The sequence below is a fragment of the Poecilia reticulata genome, chromosome 11 (assembly GCF_904066995.2).
Source record: "Poecilia reticulata chromosome 11, P_reticulata-male-v2, whole genome shotgun sequence".
Taxonomy (NCBI): Eukaryota; Metazoa; Chordata; class Actinopteri; order Cyprinodontiformes; family Poeciliidae; genus Poecilia; species Poecilia reticulata.
In genome coordinates this window covers 29,036,731-29,054,091 of record NC_088840.1, presented here as the reverse complement: position 1 = coordinate 29,054,091, position 17,361 = coordinate 29,036,731, and the positions used below count along the sequence as shown (strand labels likewise).

The 17,361-nt window shown below is 46.5% G+C and overlaps 1 protein-coding gene across 7 annotated transcripts; it reads left to right on the top strand.

Annotated features, from left to right (window-relative positions):
- The first annotated feature begins 2,756 nt into the window (after nt 1-2,756).
- angpt1 (angiopoietin 1) lies at nt 2,757-17,051 on the top strand. Of its 7 annotated transcripts, none has more exons than XM_081612629.1 (10): nt 2,757-3,509; nt 6,106-6,261; nt 7,712-7,833; nt 8,172-8,359; nt 10,602-10,661; nt 10,783-10,910; nt 12,727-12,828; nt 13,072-13,238; nt 15,398-15,444; nt 16,137-16,267. In XM_081612629.1, the coding sequence occupies exons 1-10, from the start codon at nt 3,177-3,179 to the stop codon at nt 16,145-16,147; spliced, it is 1,314 nt and encodes a 437-aa protein (XP_081468755.1). In that variant the 5' UTR covers nt 2,757-3,176; the 3' UTR covers nt 16,148-16,267. The 7 variants fall into 7 exon arrangements, 6 of the variants coding, with proteins under 6 accessions (XP_081468755.1, XP_081468756.1, XP_081468754.1 ...); XR_014089791.1 differs by having other exon boundaries at nt 2,758-3,509; nt 14,298-15,444; nt 16,137-16,228; XM_081612628.1 differs by lacking the exon at nt 15,398-15,444 and adding an exon at nt 16,680-17,051 and having other exon boundaries at nt 2,772-3,509.
- Nucleotides 17,052-17,361: the final 310 nt, after the last annotated feature.

Here is a 17,361-nt window from a genome sequence, read left to right as displayed (position 1 = left end):
CACATCGAACACTTTGTTAGAAGTGTTCCTGTGGGATCATATTCAAAAGATGAACCCAAATCCCGTTCTCAAAAAAATTACCTTCATATCACACACCACTCCATTTCAGAGGCGAAAAAAGTCCACATAAAACACATTTTTCTAAACTTGACATTTCATCATGGATGAGATCATGATCACACACAGTTAACCACTGTTAACCAAAAAAAGTGTAATCTTAAGATAAGAATTTGATCTTGACACGTGTGTAGAGTATAAAAACCAATGAATCGTTATGATTCTTTGTTTTTGAATCATAATAACCATGTTTTTGAACTGTACTTAATATTCTCATATTAAGTAGAAAACTATAAGAAGTCCCATTTGCAGCTTGCCAGAAGCCATATTGGGATACAGCAAAAATGATAAGGCAAGACTCAAATTGAATTTTTTGGCAAAAATGCAAAGCGCTATATTTGTGGTGGAGAACAAACACTGCGCATCACTCTGAACACACCTTCCCCACTGACAAACATGGTGGTGGCAGCATCATGCTCTGAGGGTGCTTCTTTTCTTCAGGGACAGGGCAGATGGTGAGAGTTGATTGTAAGATGGATTGAGCCAAATACAGGGCAATCTTGGAAGAAAACCTGAACACTTCTGAACCCGGAGTCTGCAAAAGACTTGAGGCTGGGGCAGAGGTTCACCTTCCAGCAGGACAACGACGCTAAACATTAAACCAGATCTACAATGGAATGGTGTAAATCAAAACATATTTATGTGTTGGAATGGCAAAGTCAAAGTCTAGACATAAAGTCAGTGGCAAGATCTGAAAACTGCTGTCAAGTCAATTTTATTTGTATAGCACATTTCAGCTGAAAGGCAGTTCAAAGTGCTTTACATCAAAGAAGTAAAAAGTCATAAAAATAACATACATTCACATTAAAAAAGAAAAACAAAGAAATTTAATTCAAAGTAAAATCAACATTAAAATCATATAGTACATAAAACATATTGATACATGTACCATTGGTAATCATTTTGCCAACTCATCCCCAGTGTAAGAGTTGGCAATTTACAGACAATTCATGTTTCTGTGTAAACAGCGACACATGAATTATAAAGACACTGTAGTAATTAGCAGGACCTTCCGGAAGAAAACCAATCAGAATAAGAGCTTGTGTCCTGTTTGTGTTCATGAGGTCCTGCTATTACACAAACCTACCATAGGGGGCACTGTGGTGATACCCAGATTATGCACAAAATCAGGTTTATGTGTATTAAACGGACATCTCGGGTTTTTTGCATTTTTGGGGTTGTTAAGAAGCAATAAGATTTTCTGTAACGTTTAAGTTCTAGAATGTGTGTATGTGATCCTTTTGTTTGTGAAATGTTTGTTACCTTTTGGGTGTGTCCTGGTAGCGGCCATCTCTTAGTGTAACAAGGGTTGTTGGACCAATAGAAACCTTTCTACACTTTAAAATTTTTGTCAAAATTAGCAGGACACCGCTCCTGTCCTGTCAATTCAAAATGTTCTGCTAAATGTCCTGCTAAACCACACTTACCAACACACACACACACCCGGCTGATATCAGCTCAAACCCACACGGGACAAACTGCAGAAGCGTGACCAGAAACCACCACGTCTTACACAGTTGGCAGATATGAGACAAATGAAGAATGTTGAAAATGAGCCCAAAGTGGAACAACAGCCTGAAGGTTTCAGAACTTTATAGAGACATTCGGACCCGCTCTGCTCACTGCGCTGTGGCCCAGTCCGTCTGCAGAGAATCCGGTTCGGTTTGAGTGAATGTGAAATTGAACTCTGGTCCGCCTACAAACCTGAGGCTGCTTTCACAGCTGATGGTCCGGTCGACCCGGTTCTACTGGACCCAGAACATCTGCTCCACCTCCAGCTGCTCTGAGTCAAACCAGCCTGTTCCCCTCCTGGCCTGTGGGGGCGCTGCACCAAGAACCACTGAAGGAAACGACACAAAAACCTCTGAAGGTTCACATGCATTCAAACCGAACCAGAGTTCATTTCAACTGAACCCAACCGAGGTCTGGAGGACCAGAGGTCAGAGGTCGATTAGTATTCACACCTCACCAACCGAACCAGACTTTGACTAGACAAACGGACTGGAGTTGGATTAAAGTGAACTCTGGTTGGTTTGAATGTGAACGCCAAGCGGACCAGAGGCCGCTCCAAAAGCAGGAAGTGGACTACAGAGCAGGGCATTCTGGGTAAATCCAACCAAAGCTAACATGTTAGCCTAGCGCTAGCAGCAGAAATAGCTCCTGGTCTTTAGCCTAAAGAGAAATCCTCCATCTTGTTTCCATCTGGTGAAGAAGGAAGTTGCTCTCAGCGTCTTCAGAGGTTTTTGTGTCGTTTCCTTCAGTGGTTCTTGGTGCAGCGCCCCCACAGGCCAGGAGGGGAACAGGCTGGTTTGTTTGCAATCGGCTGCTTTTCCTCGATCTTCGTCTCCTCGGGTTCATTCTTGGATTGTATAAAACAGAATGGAGAGCAGAACCGCAGACAAAGGCATTTTTTAGCTTCTCATCCCAGAACAACCCTGGAGGTTCAGGAACCACAAACCTGGGCAAATTCTGCTGATGTGATTAAAAAGGTTCCTGCATCCCAGAGATTCAGGAGAAAATCCAGATGAATGTTTGTGTCCAGAAAAGAAGGCGGGACGGCGACCACATGAGGCTGGATGTAAACCGATCCCCATGGTCTGAGCTCGGGCCAGAATCTGACACACACACACACACACCACTGTGTGCACGGCCACATTCCACTGCAGGCGCTGAGAGGCTGTCTCAGTCTGTCTCGTCTGTCTCGTCTGTCTCGTCTGTCTCAGTCTGTCTCAGTCTGTCCTGAAGCCTGGATCTGTTCTCCACTTCAGAGCAGACCAGAGGAGGTCCGACAGCCATCTTTCCCAGAAACCCTTTCAGTTTCACGCTGATGGAGGATCAGGCCCGGCACTGAGTTCCTGCAGAATCGACACGCAGAAGAAAAGCTGCCTCTCTGCTTCAGATGTGAGCAGCTTTTCCTGGCAGGAACACAGTCTGGAGATTTGGTGACGAGGTCCAGCCAAAGGACGGGTCAGTCATGGCGAGCAGAACCTCCAGCCTGTAGTGATTCTGCTGTAAGGAGACGAGGACCCAGAGCGACGCGTTTACCTGCCAACTCTCACATGATGCTTGGCCTCCATGTTGGACGCCGCTCGCTGTTGCTGCTCAGCCTCCTCCTGCTGGCGGTGCGGCGCGCCGATCAGCAGAGGCTTCACCAAGTCCAGCACGGGCAGTGCACCTACACGTTCGTCCTGCCTGAGGAGGGACGGGCCGGCTGCAGAGAGGCCAGAGGCGGCGGCGGCGGCGGCGGCGGCGGCGGCGGCGGCGGCGGCGGCGGCAGGACCAGTCCGCACGACGCCAACGCCATCCAGAGAGACGCGCCGCCGGCCGAGCCCAGCCTGAAGATCCAGCAGCTGGAGAGGGTCATGCAGAACTACACCCAGTGGCTGCAGAAGGTAAGCCAGGACGGTGGGCAGCAGGAAGCTCCAGGAAGCTCCAGGGTGCTCCAGGAAGCTCCAAGGTGCTCCAGGATGCTCCAGGAAGCTCCAGGAAGCACCAGGAGGCTCCAGGAAGCTCCAGGATGCTTCAGGAAGCACCAGGATGCTTCAGGATGCTTCAGGAAGCACCAGGATGCTTCAGGAAGCACCAGGATGCTCCAGGAAGCACCAGGAGGCTCCAGGAAGCTCCAGGAAGCTCCAGGATGCTCCAGGAAGCTCCAGGAAGCACCAGGAGGCTCCAGGAAGCTCCAGGAAGCTCCAGGAAGCACCAGGAGGCTCCAGGAAGCTCCAGGAAGCTCCAGGATGCTCCAGGAAGCTCCAGGAAGCACCAGGGTGCTCCAGGAAGCTCCAGGATGTTCCAGGGTGCTCCAGGATGCACCAGGGTGCTCCAGGAAGCTCCAGGAAGCACCAGGATGCTTGAGAAAGCTCCAGGAAGCACCAGGATGCTCCAGGATGCTCCAGGAAGCACCAGGATGCTTGAGAAAGCTCCAGGAAGCACCAGGAAGCTCCAGGATGCTCCAGGATGCTCCAGGAAGCACCAGGATGCTTGAGAAAGCTCCAGGAAGCACCAGGAAGCTCCAGGATGCTCCACACGCTCGGCTGCGTTGGCTCACAGATCAGGCAGTTTTTAGAACAACCAGTTATATTCAGAGGAAATCCTGATGTTACTGTAAAAACAGGTAAAGTTAAGATACAAGCATAAAAATTCAGGTTGTACTTTCTTCATATTTCACATAAGTCGTTTCAGGATGACAGACATTTTTCAAGATGGCCGCCGTTTTTGCCCATTTTTCAAGAACTTTTCACATCATGTGAAACTGAGAACTTTGCTGTTTGTGAGTCTCACACCTGGTAGAAAAGGAAGATATGACACAAGCAGAGTCGTTTTAATGGTTAGCATTAGCTTCTGCTAACTTTTTATATGTTTAGCATTAGCTTCTGCTAACTTTTTATATGTTTAGCATTAGCTTCTGCTAACTTTTTATATGTTTAGCATTAGCTTCTGCTAACTTTTTATATGTTTAGCATTAGCTTCTGCTAACTTTTTATGTGCTTAGCATTAGCTTCTGCTAACTTTTTATGTGTTTAGCATTAGCTTCTGCTAACTTTTTATGTGTTTAGCATTAGCTTCTGCTAACTTTTTATGTGTTTAGCATTAGCTTCTGCTAACTTTTTATGTGTTTAGCATTAGCTTCTGGCTAACTTTTTATATGTTTAGCATTAGCTTCTGCTAACTTTTTATGTGTTTAGCATTAGCTTCTGCTAACTTTTTATGTGTTTAGCATTAGCTTCTGCTAACTTTTTATGTGTTTAGCATTAGCTTCTGCTAATTTTCATGTGTTTAGCATTAGCTTCTGCTAACTTTTTATGTGTATAGCATTAGCTTCTGCTAACTTTTTATGTGTTTAGCATTAGCTTCTGCTAATTTTCATGTGTTTAGCATTAGCTTTTGCTAACTTTTTATGTGTATAGCATTAGCTTCTGCTAATTGTTATGTGTTTAGCATTAGCTTCTGCTAACTTTTTATGTGTTTAGCATTAGCGGTGCTAAGATTACTTTTTTAGTGAATTAGTATTTAGCTAACGTTTTGCTGCTCATTTTAGAGCAAACATATTTTTCATTGTTCACCTGAAAAAGGGAACATCAGGATTTCCACGGTTCAGACGACGCTGGCTGTGATTGGACACCAAACATGTTCAACTAATCGGTAACTTCAGAGTAAAACGTAACTCTGAATCTCAACCCTGGTGGCCATGTTGAAAAATAAACCATCATCAGTAAATATGGTTCCTGTGAGTTCAGTTCTTCATGATTTGACACCAAATCAATATGATGAATATTAAAATTTGGTGCAAGAACACCAGCTAACCAACCAGCTAACCAACCAGCCAACCAGCTAACCAACCATCCAACCAGCTAACCAACCAGCTAACTAACCATCCAACCAGCTAACCAACAATCCAACCAGCTAACCAACCATCCAACCAGCTAACCAACCAGCTAACTAACATCCAACCAGCTAACCAACCATCCAACCAGCTAACCAACCATCCCACCAGCTAACCAACAATCCAACCAACTAACCATCCAACCAGCTAACCAAACATCCAACCAGCTAGCTAACCAGATAATCAGATAACCAACAATCCAACCAGCTAATTAACCAGCTAACTAACCATCCAACCAGCTAACCAACCATCAAACCAGCCAACTAACCACCCAACCAGCTAACCAACAATCCAACCAACTAACCATCCAACCAGCTAACCAGCTAACCAAACATCCAACCAGCTAGCTAACCAGATAATCAGATAGCCAACAATCCAACCAGCTAACAAACCATCCAACAAGTTAGCTAACCAGATAACCAGCTAACTAACCACTCGACCAGCTAGCTAACCAGATAACCAGTTAACTAACCACCCAACCAGCTAGCTAACCAGATAACCAGCTAGCTAACCAGATAACCAGATATCTATCTATCACAGATCATCTCTATGTTCTACCACATCCAGATCTGTGGTTTTCTGCCTTCTCGCCTCCCTGGTTACAGATCGAGAGCTACATCAGGGACAGCATGAAGACGGACATGGCTCACCTGCAGCAGAGCGCCATGCACAACCACACGGCGGCCATGTTGGAAATGGGCACCAGCCTTCTCTCCCAGACCGCAGAGCAAACACGCAAGCTAACTGACGTGGAGACTCAGGTGGAAGACGCTGCTGAGCGTTTGTGTTTCTGCCCTGGTGTGAATTTGTGCTTTTTGACGAAGCTGCTGACATCTCAGACTTTTATTTTACTCTGCCTGCATGTTTCAGCAGCTAAAGTTAAGACTTTTTAACGCTAGCTTGAATTAAATGTAAGATAAACATAAGGAGTGTCTGGGGATCTTCACTGGATGACAGCTAGCTGGCTACCACCGGTATGCTAGCTGCTATTAGCCTCAGCCGGAAACAACAGCTAGCACATGATCTTTAAGGCTAATTCATGTTTTAATGAGTTCAAGGTATTTCAAGGCCTTCATTTTAGACGTTTTAAGAACCTGCAGACATGTTGTACACTGTGAACATATGGAAATAAAATTATTCTGACCAGCTGAACATGATGGAAAAACATTAAAACAGTTAGCGTGGAGCTAGCTACGTACTTAGTTAGCGTGGAGCTAGCTACGTATTTAGTTAGCGTGGATCTAGCTACGTATTTAGTTAGCATGGAGCTAGCTACATATTTAGTTAGCGTGGAGCTAGCTACATATTTAGTTAGCGTGGAACTAGCTACATATTTAGTTAGCGTGGAGCTAGCTACGTATTTAGTTAGCGTGGAGCTAGCTACGTATTTAGTTAGCGTGGAGCTAGCTACGTATTTAGTTAGCGTGGAGTTAGCTACGTACTTAGTTAGCATGGAGCTAGCTACATATTTAGTTAGCATTGAGCTAGCTACATATTTAGTTAGCATTGAGCTAGCTACGTATTTAGTTAGCGTGGAGCTAGCTATGTATTTAGTTAGCGTGGATCTAGCTACATATTTAGTTAGCGTGGAGCTAGCTACGTATTTAGTTAGCGTGGATCTAGCTACGTATTTAGTTAGCATGGAGCTAGCTACATATTTAGTTAGCGTGGAGCTAGCTACATATTTAGTTAGCATGGAACTAGCTACATATTTAGTTAGCGTGGAGCTAGCTACGTATTTAGTTAGCGTGGAGCTAGCTATGTATTTAGTTAGCGTGGAGCTAGCTACGTATTTAGTTAGCGTGGAGCTAGCTATGTATTTAGTTAGTGTGGAGCTAGCTACGTACTTAGTTAGCATGGAGCTAGCTACATATTTAGTTAGCATTGAGCTAGCTACATATTTAGTTAGCGTGGAGCTAGCTACATATTTAGTTAGCGTTGAGCTAGCTACATATTTAGTTAGCGTTGAGCTAGCTACATATTTAGTTAGCGTGGAGCTAGCTACATATTTAGTTAGCGTTGAGCTAGCTACATATTTAGTTAGCATTGAGCTAGCTACATATTTAAATTCAAAGTAAATAAACACAGTCTGACGATAACATGTCTAAAAAATGACTTTTTTCTGAAGCGCGTTCATTGTAATCATTTAAAGAGCTTTATAACTTATATTTAACTCTTTGGGATAAAACCGCTTCTTTCTCCTCGCTGCAGGTTTTGAATCAAACGTCGAGGCTTGAAATCCAACTGCTGGAAAATTCGCTTTCCACCAACAAGCTGGAGAAACAATTAATGATCCAAACGACTGAGATCAGCAAGCTGCACGACAAAAACAGGTAGAAACCTGACCGGCTCCAGCCGATTATTCACTCAAAGCCAGGGAACCCAGGCGCCCCCTGGTGGTGCAGCAGTGAACCTGCTGACCCGGGAACGTTTCATCTGGGAAATGAGGAAAATCGTCATGGATTATTTAGGAAAATAGATCCGGTTCTGAGAAACAACTTTTAAAAACTGAGACTGCCTTTAGTTTTAATTTGGTTCAGTTCCTCCTTTTTGTTTTTATCAGCTAAAGCTAACTCGTTTCTTCCTCGGCTCTCTGAAGCGTTGGGATCAGAAACGCTTCGTCCTGATTGGACGTAAAAGCTGCGAGTTGAGCTGAGCTTCCTGTTTCCAGCCTCCTGGAGAGGAAGATGCTGCAGATGGAGCAGCATCACGGCGAGCAGCTGCAGGCGCTGAGGCAGGAGAAGCGCAGCCTGCAGGCGCTGGTGGGCCGGCAGAGCGCCGCCATCCGGCAGCTGGAGGCCCGAGGGAACGGCAGCGCTCTGCAGGAGATGATGGGCAGCCGCTGCTCCGAGCAAGCAGGTACAGCCAGGACATCCCAACTCAACTGTTCAGGTTTTACAGTGCACCAGCGGCGCTCTGATGCCATTCACTTATAAAATGTATCCTGTCGAGATTCTGTGAATCATAAGTTCAGTTAGAATATGATCCATTAAAAACATAGCTAGGTACTTGGTTAGCGTAGAGCTTGCTTCGTACTTACTTAGCGTGGAGCTAGCTACGTACTTACTTAGCGTGGAGCTAGCTACGTACTTGGTTAGCGTGGAGCTAGCTACGTACTTGGTTAGCGTGGAGCTAGCTACGTACTTGGTTAGCGTAGAGCTAGCTACGTACTTGGTTAGCGTGGAGCTAGCTACGTACTTACTTAGCGTGGAGCTAGCTACGTACTTGGTTAGCGTGGAGCTAGCTACGTACTTGGTTAGCGTGGAGCTAGCTACGTACTTGGTTAGCGTAGAGCTTGCTTCGTACTTACTTAGCGTGGAGCTAGCTACGTACTTACTTAGCGTGGAGCTAGCTACGTACTTGGTTAGCGTGGAGCTAGCTACGTACTTGGTTAGCGTGGAGCTAGCTACGTACTTGGTTAGCGTGGAGCTAGCTACGTACTTGGTTAGCGTGGAGCTAGCTACGTACTTGGTTAGCGTAGAGCTAGCTACGTACTTGGTTAGCGTAGAGCTAGCTTCGTACTTAGTTAGCGTGGAGCTTGCTTCGTACTTACTTAGCGTGGAGCTAGCTTCGTACTTAGTTAGCTTGGAGCTAGCTACGTACTTGGTTAGCGTGGAGCTTGCTTCGTACTTACTTAGCGTGGAGCTAGCTTCGTACTTACTTAGCGTGGAGCTAGCTTCGTACTTAGCGTAGAGCTAGCTACGTACTTGGTTAGCGTGGAGCTAGCTACGTCCTTGGTTAGCGTGGAGCTAGCTTCGTACTTGGTTAGCGTGGAGCTTGCTACGTACTTAGTTAGCTTGGAGCTAGCTACGTACTTGGTTAGCTTGGAGCTAGCTACGTACTTGGTTAGCTTGGAGCTAGCTACGTACTTGGTTAGCGTGGAGCTAGCTACGTACTTGGTTAGCGTGGAGCTAGCTACGTACTTGGTTAGCGTGGAGCTAGCTACGTACTTGGTTAGCGTGGAGCTAGCTACGTACTTGGTTAGCGTGGAGCTAGCTACGTCCTTGGTTAGCGTGGAGCTAGCTTCGTACTTGGTTAGCGTGGAGCTTGCTACGTAGTTAGTTAGCTTGGAGCTAGCTACGTACTTAGTTAGCTTGGAGCTAGCTACGTACTTAGTTAGCTTGGAGCTAGCTACGTACTTGGTTAGCGTGGAGCTAGCTACGTACTTGGTTAGTGTGGAGCTAGCTACGTACTTGGTTAGCGTGGAGCTAGCTACGTACTTGGTTAGCGTGGAGCTAGCTACGTACTTGGTTAGCGTGGAGCTAGCTACGTACTTGGTTAGCGTGGAGCTAGCTTCGTCATTGGTTAGCGTGGAGCTAGCTTCGTACTTAGTTAGCGTGGAGCTAGCTACGTACTTAGTTAGCGTGGAGCTAGCTACGTATTTAGTTAGCGTGGAGCTAGCTACGTATTTAGTTAGCGTGGAGCTAGCTACGTACTTAGCGTAGAGCTAGCTACGTATTTAGTTAGCGTGGAGCTAGCTACGTACTTAGCGTAGAGCTAGCTACGTATTTAGTTAGCGTGGAGCTAGCTACGTACTTAGCATAGAGCTAGCTAAGTTTTTATTTATAAACCTGTAATAAACGTTTATAACTGGTTCAGATTTTAACCTTTAACCTCTTTCACCGCTGATTTAAGTGACTAAAGTCACGCTGGGCGCTTTTGGACATCCGTTTGTTTGGAAACGTGCCGACAGGAGGGTAAATTATTCTTTTTGACCGATTTCTTGACAGACAGGTTAACTTTTGTTCTCATCACAGTTGAAAAGTTTGCCTATTTTTTCCCAGAAATAAAGTTATATATATATATATTTTAAAGTCGGAGGTGCTGAGGCTGGAAAGTTCAGGGCGCGCCGCCCCCTGCTGGAGGACGGAGGCACTGCGTCAGATTCCAGACAGGCTGGAACTTCAACACTTAAAAACATTTCTCTTACTGTATTTACATTGTTTTCAGGCTTATGTCAGTTAGAACGAATTAATATTTATTGTAAACCTTTTTTATTGTCAGTTGTAAATATTTTCTTTATTTTTCTGTCAACTCCATAAAAACTTTTAGTTTTAAACTAGAGTATAATAAAAGTTTTCCAACCTTTCAAACTATCCAGCAGTAAGTGGGGGAGGGTTGGAGACAGTCTGCAGTCGAGGAAATGAAGTTAAATTAACTGGTAATTAGTGTTAATTAATAAATTATAAATAAACTATTCCTGATTACACTGATTTATGATACATTTCTTGATTTGACCAGTTTATTCTCTGAAACTCTGACGTCACTCTGACCCTCTGCAGGCGCATCCAACCAATCAGGAGCTGCGGATGAAGAGAAGCAGTTTGCCGACTGCGCGGATTTATACAAAGCCGGTTTCCATAGAAACAGCGTTTACACCATCCAGATAAATCCACAGGAAACTAGGAAGGTACCTGAACCGAACGTTGGGTCCTGGACCCAAACGACCCGGTGCTAACGGCGGCGTTAGCTCATTTAAACATTTAGATCCAAACTAAATATTTAGTTTGAGGCAATATTAAGTTATCAGGGTAAATATTTAGCTCTAAGCTAAGTAAATGTGTAGTGAGCACTGAGCTAGCTACGTATTAAGTTAGCGTGGAGCTAGCTACATATGTATTTAGTGTGGAGCTAGCTATGTACTTAGCGTAGAGCTAGCTGCGTACTTAGTTATCGTGGAACTAGCTACATATGTAGTTAGAGTGGAGCTAGCTACATATGTAGTTAGCGTGGAGCTAGCTACGTACTTAGCGTGGACCTAGCTACTTAAGTAGTTTGCATGGAGCTAACTACGTACTTAGTTAGCGTGGAGCTAGCTACGTATTTAGTTAGCGTGGAGCTAGCTACGTATTTAGTTAGCGTGGAGCTAGCTACATACTTAGTTAGCATGGACCTAGCTACATATGTAGTTAGCGTGGAGCTACCTACATATGTAGTTAAAGTGGAGCTAGCTACTTATGTAGTTAAAGTGGAGCTAGCTACGTACTTAGTGTGGAGCTAGCTACGTACTTAGTTAGCGTAGAGCTAGCTAAGTACTTAGTTTGCGTAGAGCTAGCTACATATTTAGTTAGCATGGAGCAGCTACGTACTTGGTTAGCGTGGAGCTAGCTACGTACTTAGTTAGCATGGAGCTAGCTATGTTCGTAGTTAGCGTAGAGCTAGCTACATATTTAGTTAGCATGGAGTTAGCTACGTGCTTAGCGTGGAGCTAGCTACGTACTTAGTTAGCATAGAGCTAGCTACGTATTTAGTTAGCGTGGAGCTAGCTACGTATTTAGTTAGCGTGGAGCTAGCTACGTATTTAGTTAGCGTGGAGCTAGCTACATATTTAGTTAGCATGGAGCTAGCTACGTGCTTAGCGTGGAGCTAGCTACGTATTTAGTTAGCATAGAGCTAGCTACGTATTTAGTTAGCGTGGAGCTAGCTACCTATTTAGTTAGCGTGGAGCTAGCTACGTACTTAGTTAGCATGGAGCTAGCTACGTATTTAGTTAGCATGGAGCTAGCTACGTATTTAGTTAGCGTGAAGCAAGCTAGGTATTTAGTTAGCGTGGAGCTAGCTGCCTATTTAGTTAGCGTTTAGCTAGCTACCTATTTAGTTAGCGTGGAGCTAGCTACGTACTTAGTTAGCATGGAGCTAGCTATGTATTTAGTTAGCGTGAAGCTAGCTAGGTATTTAGTTAGCGTGTAGCTAGCTACGTATTTAGTTAGCGTTGAGCTAGCTACGTATTTAGTTAGCATGGAGCTAGCTACGTGCTTAGCGTGGAGCTAGCTACGTATTTAGTTAGCGTGGAGCTAGCTACGTATTTAGTTAGCGTGGAGCTAGCTACGTATTTAGTTAGCGTGGAGCTATCTACGTATTTAGTTAGCGTGGAGCTAGCTACGTGCTTAGCGTGGAGCTAGCTACGTATTTAGTTAGCATAGAGCTAGCTACGTATTTAGTTAGCGTGGAGCTAGCTACGTATTTAGTTAGCATGGAGATAGCTACGTATTTAGTTAGCATGGAGCTTGCTACGTGCTTAGCGTGGAGCTAGCTACGTATTTAGTTAGCATAGAGCTAGCTACGTATTTAGTTAGCATAGAGCTAGCTACGTATTTAGTTAGCGTGGAGCTAGCTATGTACTTAGACACTTTTTATGTCTGCAGAACAAAACGGCTTCATCAGGTTGATCCATCAGCAAAGCTGGAATAGAGTATGGATCTTCATCAAAGCTGCGTCTGTTGCAGGTGTTCTGCAACATGGAGAGCGCGGGCGGCGGATGGACCGTCATCCAGCGCAGACAAGACGGCAGCGAGGATTTCCAGAGAACATGGAAGGAGTACAAGCTGGTGAGCAAACGGAGAAACGCTTCGTTTGTAATCCAGAGCAAATTCATACGGCGCCACATGACAGATAAAAACACACAAACGGGTCGACGTCGGTTCAGATCAACCAAACTGATCAGGAAAAAATGATTCTTACAGATAATCAGGACTGAAACCTTTTGATTTAAAGGACCAATAATCAGGTTTTCAGGGAGTTTTTTTCCAGAGCTGAGGGATAAACCAGCATCGCTGTGTGTGTGTCTGCAGGGCTTTGGCAGTTTGCTGGCAGAGCACTGGTTGGGAAATGAGCACATTTACCAGCTGACCAGCAGGCGGCAGCACGTGCTCCGGATTGAGCTGACGGACTGGGACGGACACCAGGCCTTCTCGCTCTACGATCGATTCCAGATCGGCAATGAGAAGCAAAACTACAGGTAATGTTACCCGAAGACACGTCAGATGTAAGAACCTGGGTCACTCTGCAGGCCTTGGACTAGACCGTTTGTAGAGTCACACGTTCACAAACTAATAAAAATATTTTGGGTTATTTATCCTGCCATAAAAAACATTTTTTTCACCATGTTATCCATTTATTTATAAAGGTTTCAGTTGCAAACTATCAGCTAAATATTTAGTTTGAGGCAATATTAAGTTATCAGGGTAAATATTGAGCTCTAAGCTAAGTAAATGTGTAGTGAGCTCTGAGCTAGCTGCGTATTTAGTTAGCGTGGAGCTAGCTACGTATTTAGTTAGCGTGGAGCTAGCTATGTATTTAGTTAGTATGGAGCTAGCTACATATGTAGTTAGAGTGGAGCTAGCTACATATGTAGTTAGCGTGGAGCTAGCTACATATGTAGTTAGCGTGGAGCTAGCTACATATGTAGTTAGCGTGGAGCTAGCTACATATGTAGTTAGAGTGGAGCTAGCCTATGTATTAGTTGGTGTGGAGCTAGCTACGTACTTAGTTAGCGTGGAGCTAGCTACGTATTTGGTTAGCGTGGAGCTAGCTACGTACTTAGAGTGGAGTTAGCTACGTATTTAGTTAGCGTGGAGCTAGCTACGTATTTAGTTAGTATGGAACTAGCTACATATGTAGTTAGAGTGGAGCTAGCTACATATGCAGTTAGCGTGGAGCTAGCTATGTATTTAGTTAGCGTGGAGCTAGCTACATATTTAGTTAGCGTGGAGCTAGCTGCATATTTAGTTAGCGTGGAGTTTGCTACATATGTAGCTACAAACTATTTACTTAGAAGCTAGAAATTTAGTTAGCAAGCTAATTAGCTCCGTAAATATTTGCTGAGCAAGTTAACTAATTACAAACTAAATATTTATCTCTAAGCTAGCTAGCTAAATATTTAGCTAATATGTAAATCAGTTGTGGACCATCAAAATAAAGCTGAGAACTTGTAACTTTGAGTGTTTCGGTCCGGATGCAGATCCATTAGCAAAGCTCTGAGCTGCCTTTGAATGGCATCACACTTGGTCTTAAGCAGCGACCTGCGTCTCCTGCTCTGACCTGACGGGACCCGGATGTTCGATCCCCTGCAGCCTGCAGGCCCCTCAGGAAACCTGAGCCTGGAATGAGACCTGCTGGCAGGGGGAGGATTTTCCCCTGCAGCTGCTCGTCGAGATGCTTTAGATGGAGATGAGAGCGGCGCCGCTGGAGCCCGGCCTGCTAACGGCCCGGCCTGCTAACGGCCCGGCCAGCTAACAGCCCTGCTAACGGCCCTGCTAACGGCCCGGCCAGCTAACGGCCCGGCCAGCTAACAGCCCTGCTAACGGCCCTGCTAACGGCCCGGCCAGCTAACGGCCCGGCCAGCTAACAGCCCTGCTAACGGCCCGGCCTGCTAACAGCCCTGCTAACGGCCCGGCCTGCTAACGGCCCGGCCAGCTAACGGCCCGGCCAGCTAACGGCCCGGCCAGCTAACGGCCCGGCCTGCTAACGGCCCGGCCTGCTAACGGCCCGGCCTGCTAACGGCCCGGCCTGCTAACGGCCCGGCCAGCTAACGGCCCGGCCTGCTAACGGCCCGGCCAGCTAACGGCCCGGCCTGCTAACGGCCCGGCCAGCTAACGGCCCGGCCTGCTAACGGCCCGGCCTGCTAACGGCCCGGCCTGCTAACGGCCCGGCCTGCTAACGGGCCGACACCAGAACCTTCACCACGCAGCGATCCGATCCGCTTCCCTCCGACCCGACGGCTCTGCTGTACAACAAACACATTTAATATTTACATTTATGAGAAAAACAGAAAATATGTAAATGTGAAACCAGAGGTTCACGTCCACATTTTGTTCCCAATCCGTCTGCTAAAAGAATCAGGTCCATTTATTACGTCTTCAGAACTAGAACCTCTTCAGTATTTGGTTTGGATGCAGTTTCTCCAGATGATGCTGTTGGCAGGAAGGGTCTCCCGTAGCAGTCAGTCTTACAGTGAGTCAGAGGAGGCCCCTGACTGAAGACCCATGTTGTGACATGCTAACATCTCAGATTCAGGGCAGCAGAGGCCGTTTTCCACAGGATCAGCTGTTAGCTAGCTCTGCTAACCTGCCTCCTTTGCTTTTGCTGCTCCTCTAAATACGCCGTACGGGTCGAGAGACGGGATCAGAACCTGCAGCCACGTTCTGCTGAAGGAGACGATGCCGGTAGTGGCTGGATCATCCGGTTTTCCTGTCAAAGACTTCCTGCTTCCTGTTTCCTGCTTCCTGTTTCCTACTTCCTGTTTCCTGCTTCCTACTTCCTACTTCCTGCTTCCTGTTTCCTACTTCCTGTTTCCTGCTTCCTGTTTCCTACTTCCTACTTCCTGTTTCCTGTTTCCTGCTTCCTACTTCCTGTTTCCTGCTTCCTGTTTCCGGCTTCCTGTTTCTTGCTTCCTGTTTCCTACTTCCTGTTTCCTGCTTTCTGTTTCCTGTTTCCTACTTCCTGTTTCCTGCTTCCTGTTTCTCCGTTTTGTTCCTCCGTTCCTCCGTTTTGTTCCTCAGGTTTTCCGTTTTGCTCCTCCGTTTTGTTCCTCCGTTCCTCCGTTTTGTTCCTCAGGTTTTCCGTTTTGCTCCTCCGTTTTGTTCCTCAGTTCCTCCGTTTTGCTCCTCTGGTTTTCCGTTTTGCTCCTCCGTTTTGCTCCTCAGGCTCTCCGTTTTGTTCCGTTTTGTTCCGTTTTGTTCCGTTTTGTTCCTCCGGTTGTCCGTTTTGCTCCTCCGTTCCTCCGTTTTGCTCCTCCGTTCCTCCGTTTTGTTCCGTTTTGTTCCTCCGGTTGTCCGTTTTGCTCCTCCGTTCCTCCGTTTTGTTCCGTTTTGTTCCTCCGTTCTGCCTCTGGCTGTGAGCGTTTGGTGCTTTCCAGGCTGTTCCTGAAGAGCCACAGTGGGACGGCCGGGAAGCAGAGCAGCCTGGTGATCCACGGAGCCGATTTCAGCACCAAGGACCAGGACAACGACAGCTGCTCCTGCCAGTGCGCCGTGATGCTGACGGGCGGTGAGTCCAAACATCCGCGCTGCGCAGCTGCACTGCAAAACGTCGGCGCGGATTCATGCTAAACTTTAGTTAAATAAAATACACATGAATCTGTTTTAACCAATAATTCTGGAATGTTGATGAAAAGTACAGGCAGATTTTTTCCACTCATCAGTGAAACATTCTGGACCTGAATCTGATTAGGTCAGTTTTCCTTTCCCGTCCTGGATGGACAGATCCCAAGGAAATCTAAGGAGCTACATTGGAGCCAAAACATATTTTGAAACAAAGAGAAAAAAACGTTTTTTTACAGTTTTAAATCTTTTTTTGTTTCCAGTATAATTTTTTCTTTATGGCACCAGTGTAGCTCCATAGAAATCCAGGCTCAGAATGGAGCTGTGGCTCATGAGCTGCGTGTCTCCCGTGGCCCCAGGCTGGTGGTTCGATGCCTGCGGCCCGTCCAACCTCAACGGGATGTACTTCGGCCGCGGGCAGCACGTCGGGAAGCTCAGCGGCATCAAGTGGCATCACTTCAGAGGACCCAGCTACTCGCTGCGCGGCACCGCCATGATGACCCGCCCGCTGGACTTCTGAGCCGCCATGATGGCGCCATGATGACACCATGATGACGCCATGATGACGCCATGATGACGCCATGATGACCCGCCCGCTGGACTTCTGAGCCGCCATGATGGCGCCATGATGACACCATGATGACGCCATGATGACGCCATGATGACGCCATGATGACGCCATGATGACCCGCCCACTGGACTTCTGAGCCGCCATGATGGCGCCATGATGACACCATGATGACGCCATGATGACGCCATGATGACGCCATGATGACCCGCCCGCTGGACTTCTGAGCCGCCATGATGGCGCCATGATGACACCATGATGACGCCATGATGACGCCATGATGACGCCATGATGACGCCATGATGACCCGCCCACTGGACTTCTGAGCCGCCATGATGACGCCATGATGACGCCATGATGACGCCATGATGGCGCCATGATGATGCCATGATGACGCCATGATGACCCGCCCGCTGGACTTCTGACCCGCCATGATGACGCCATGATGACGCCATGATGACGCCATGATGACG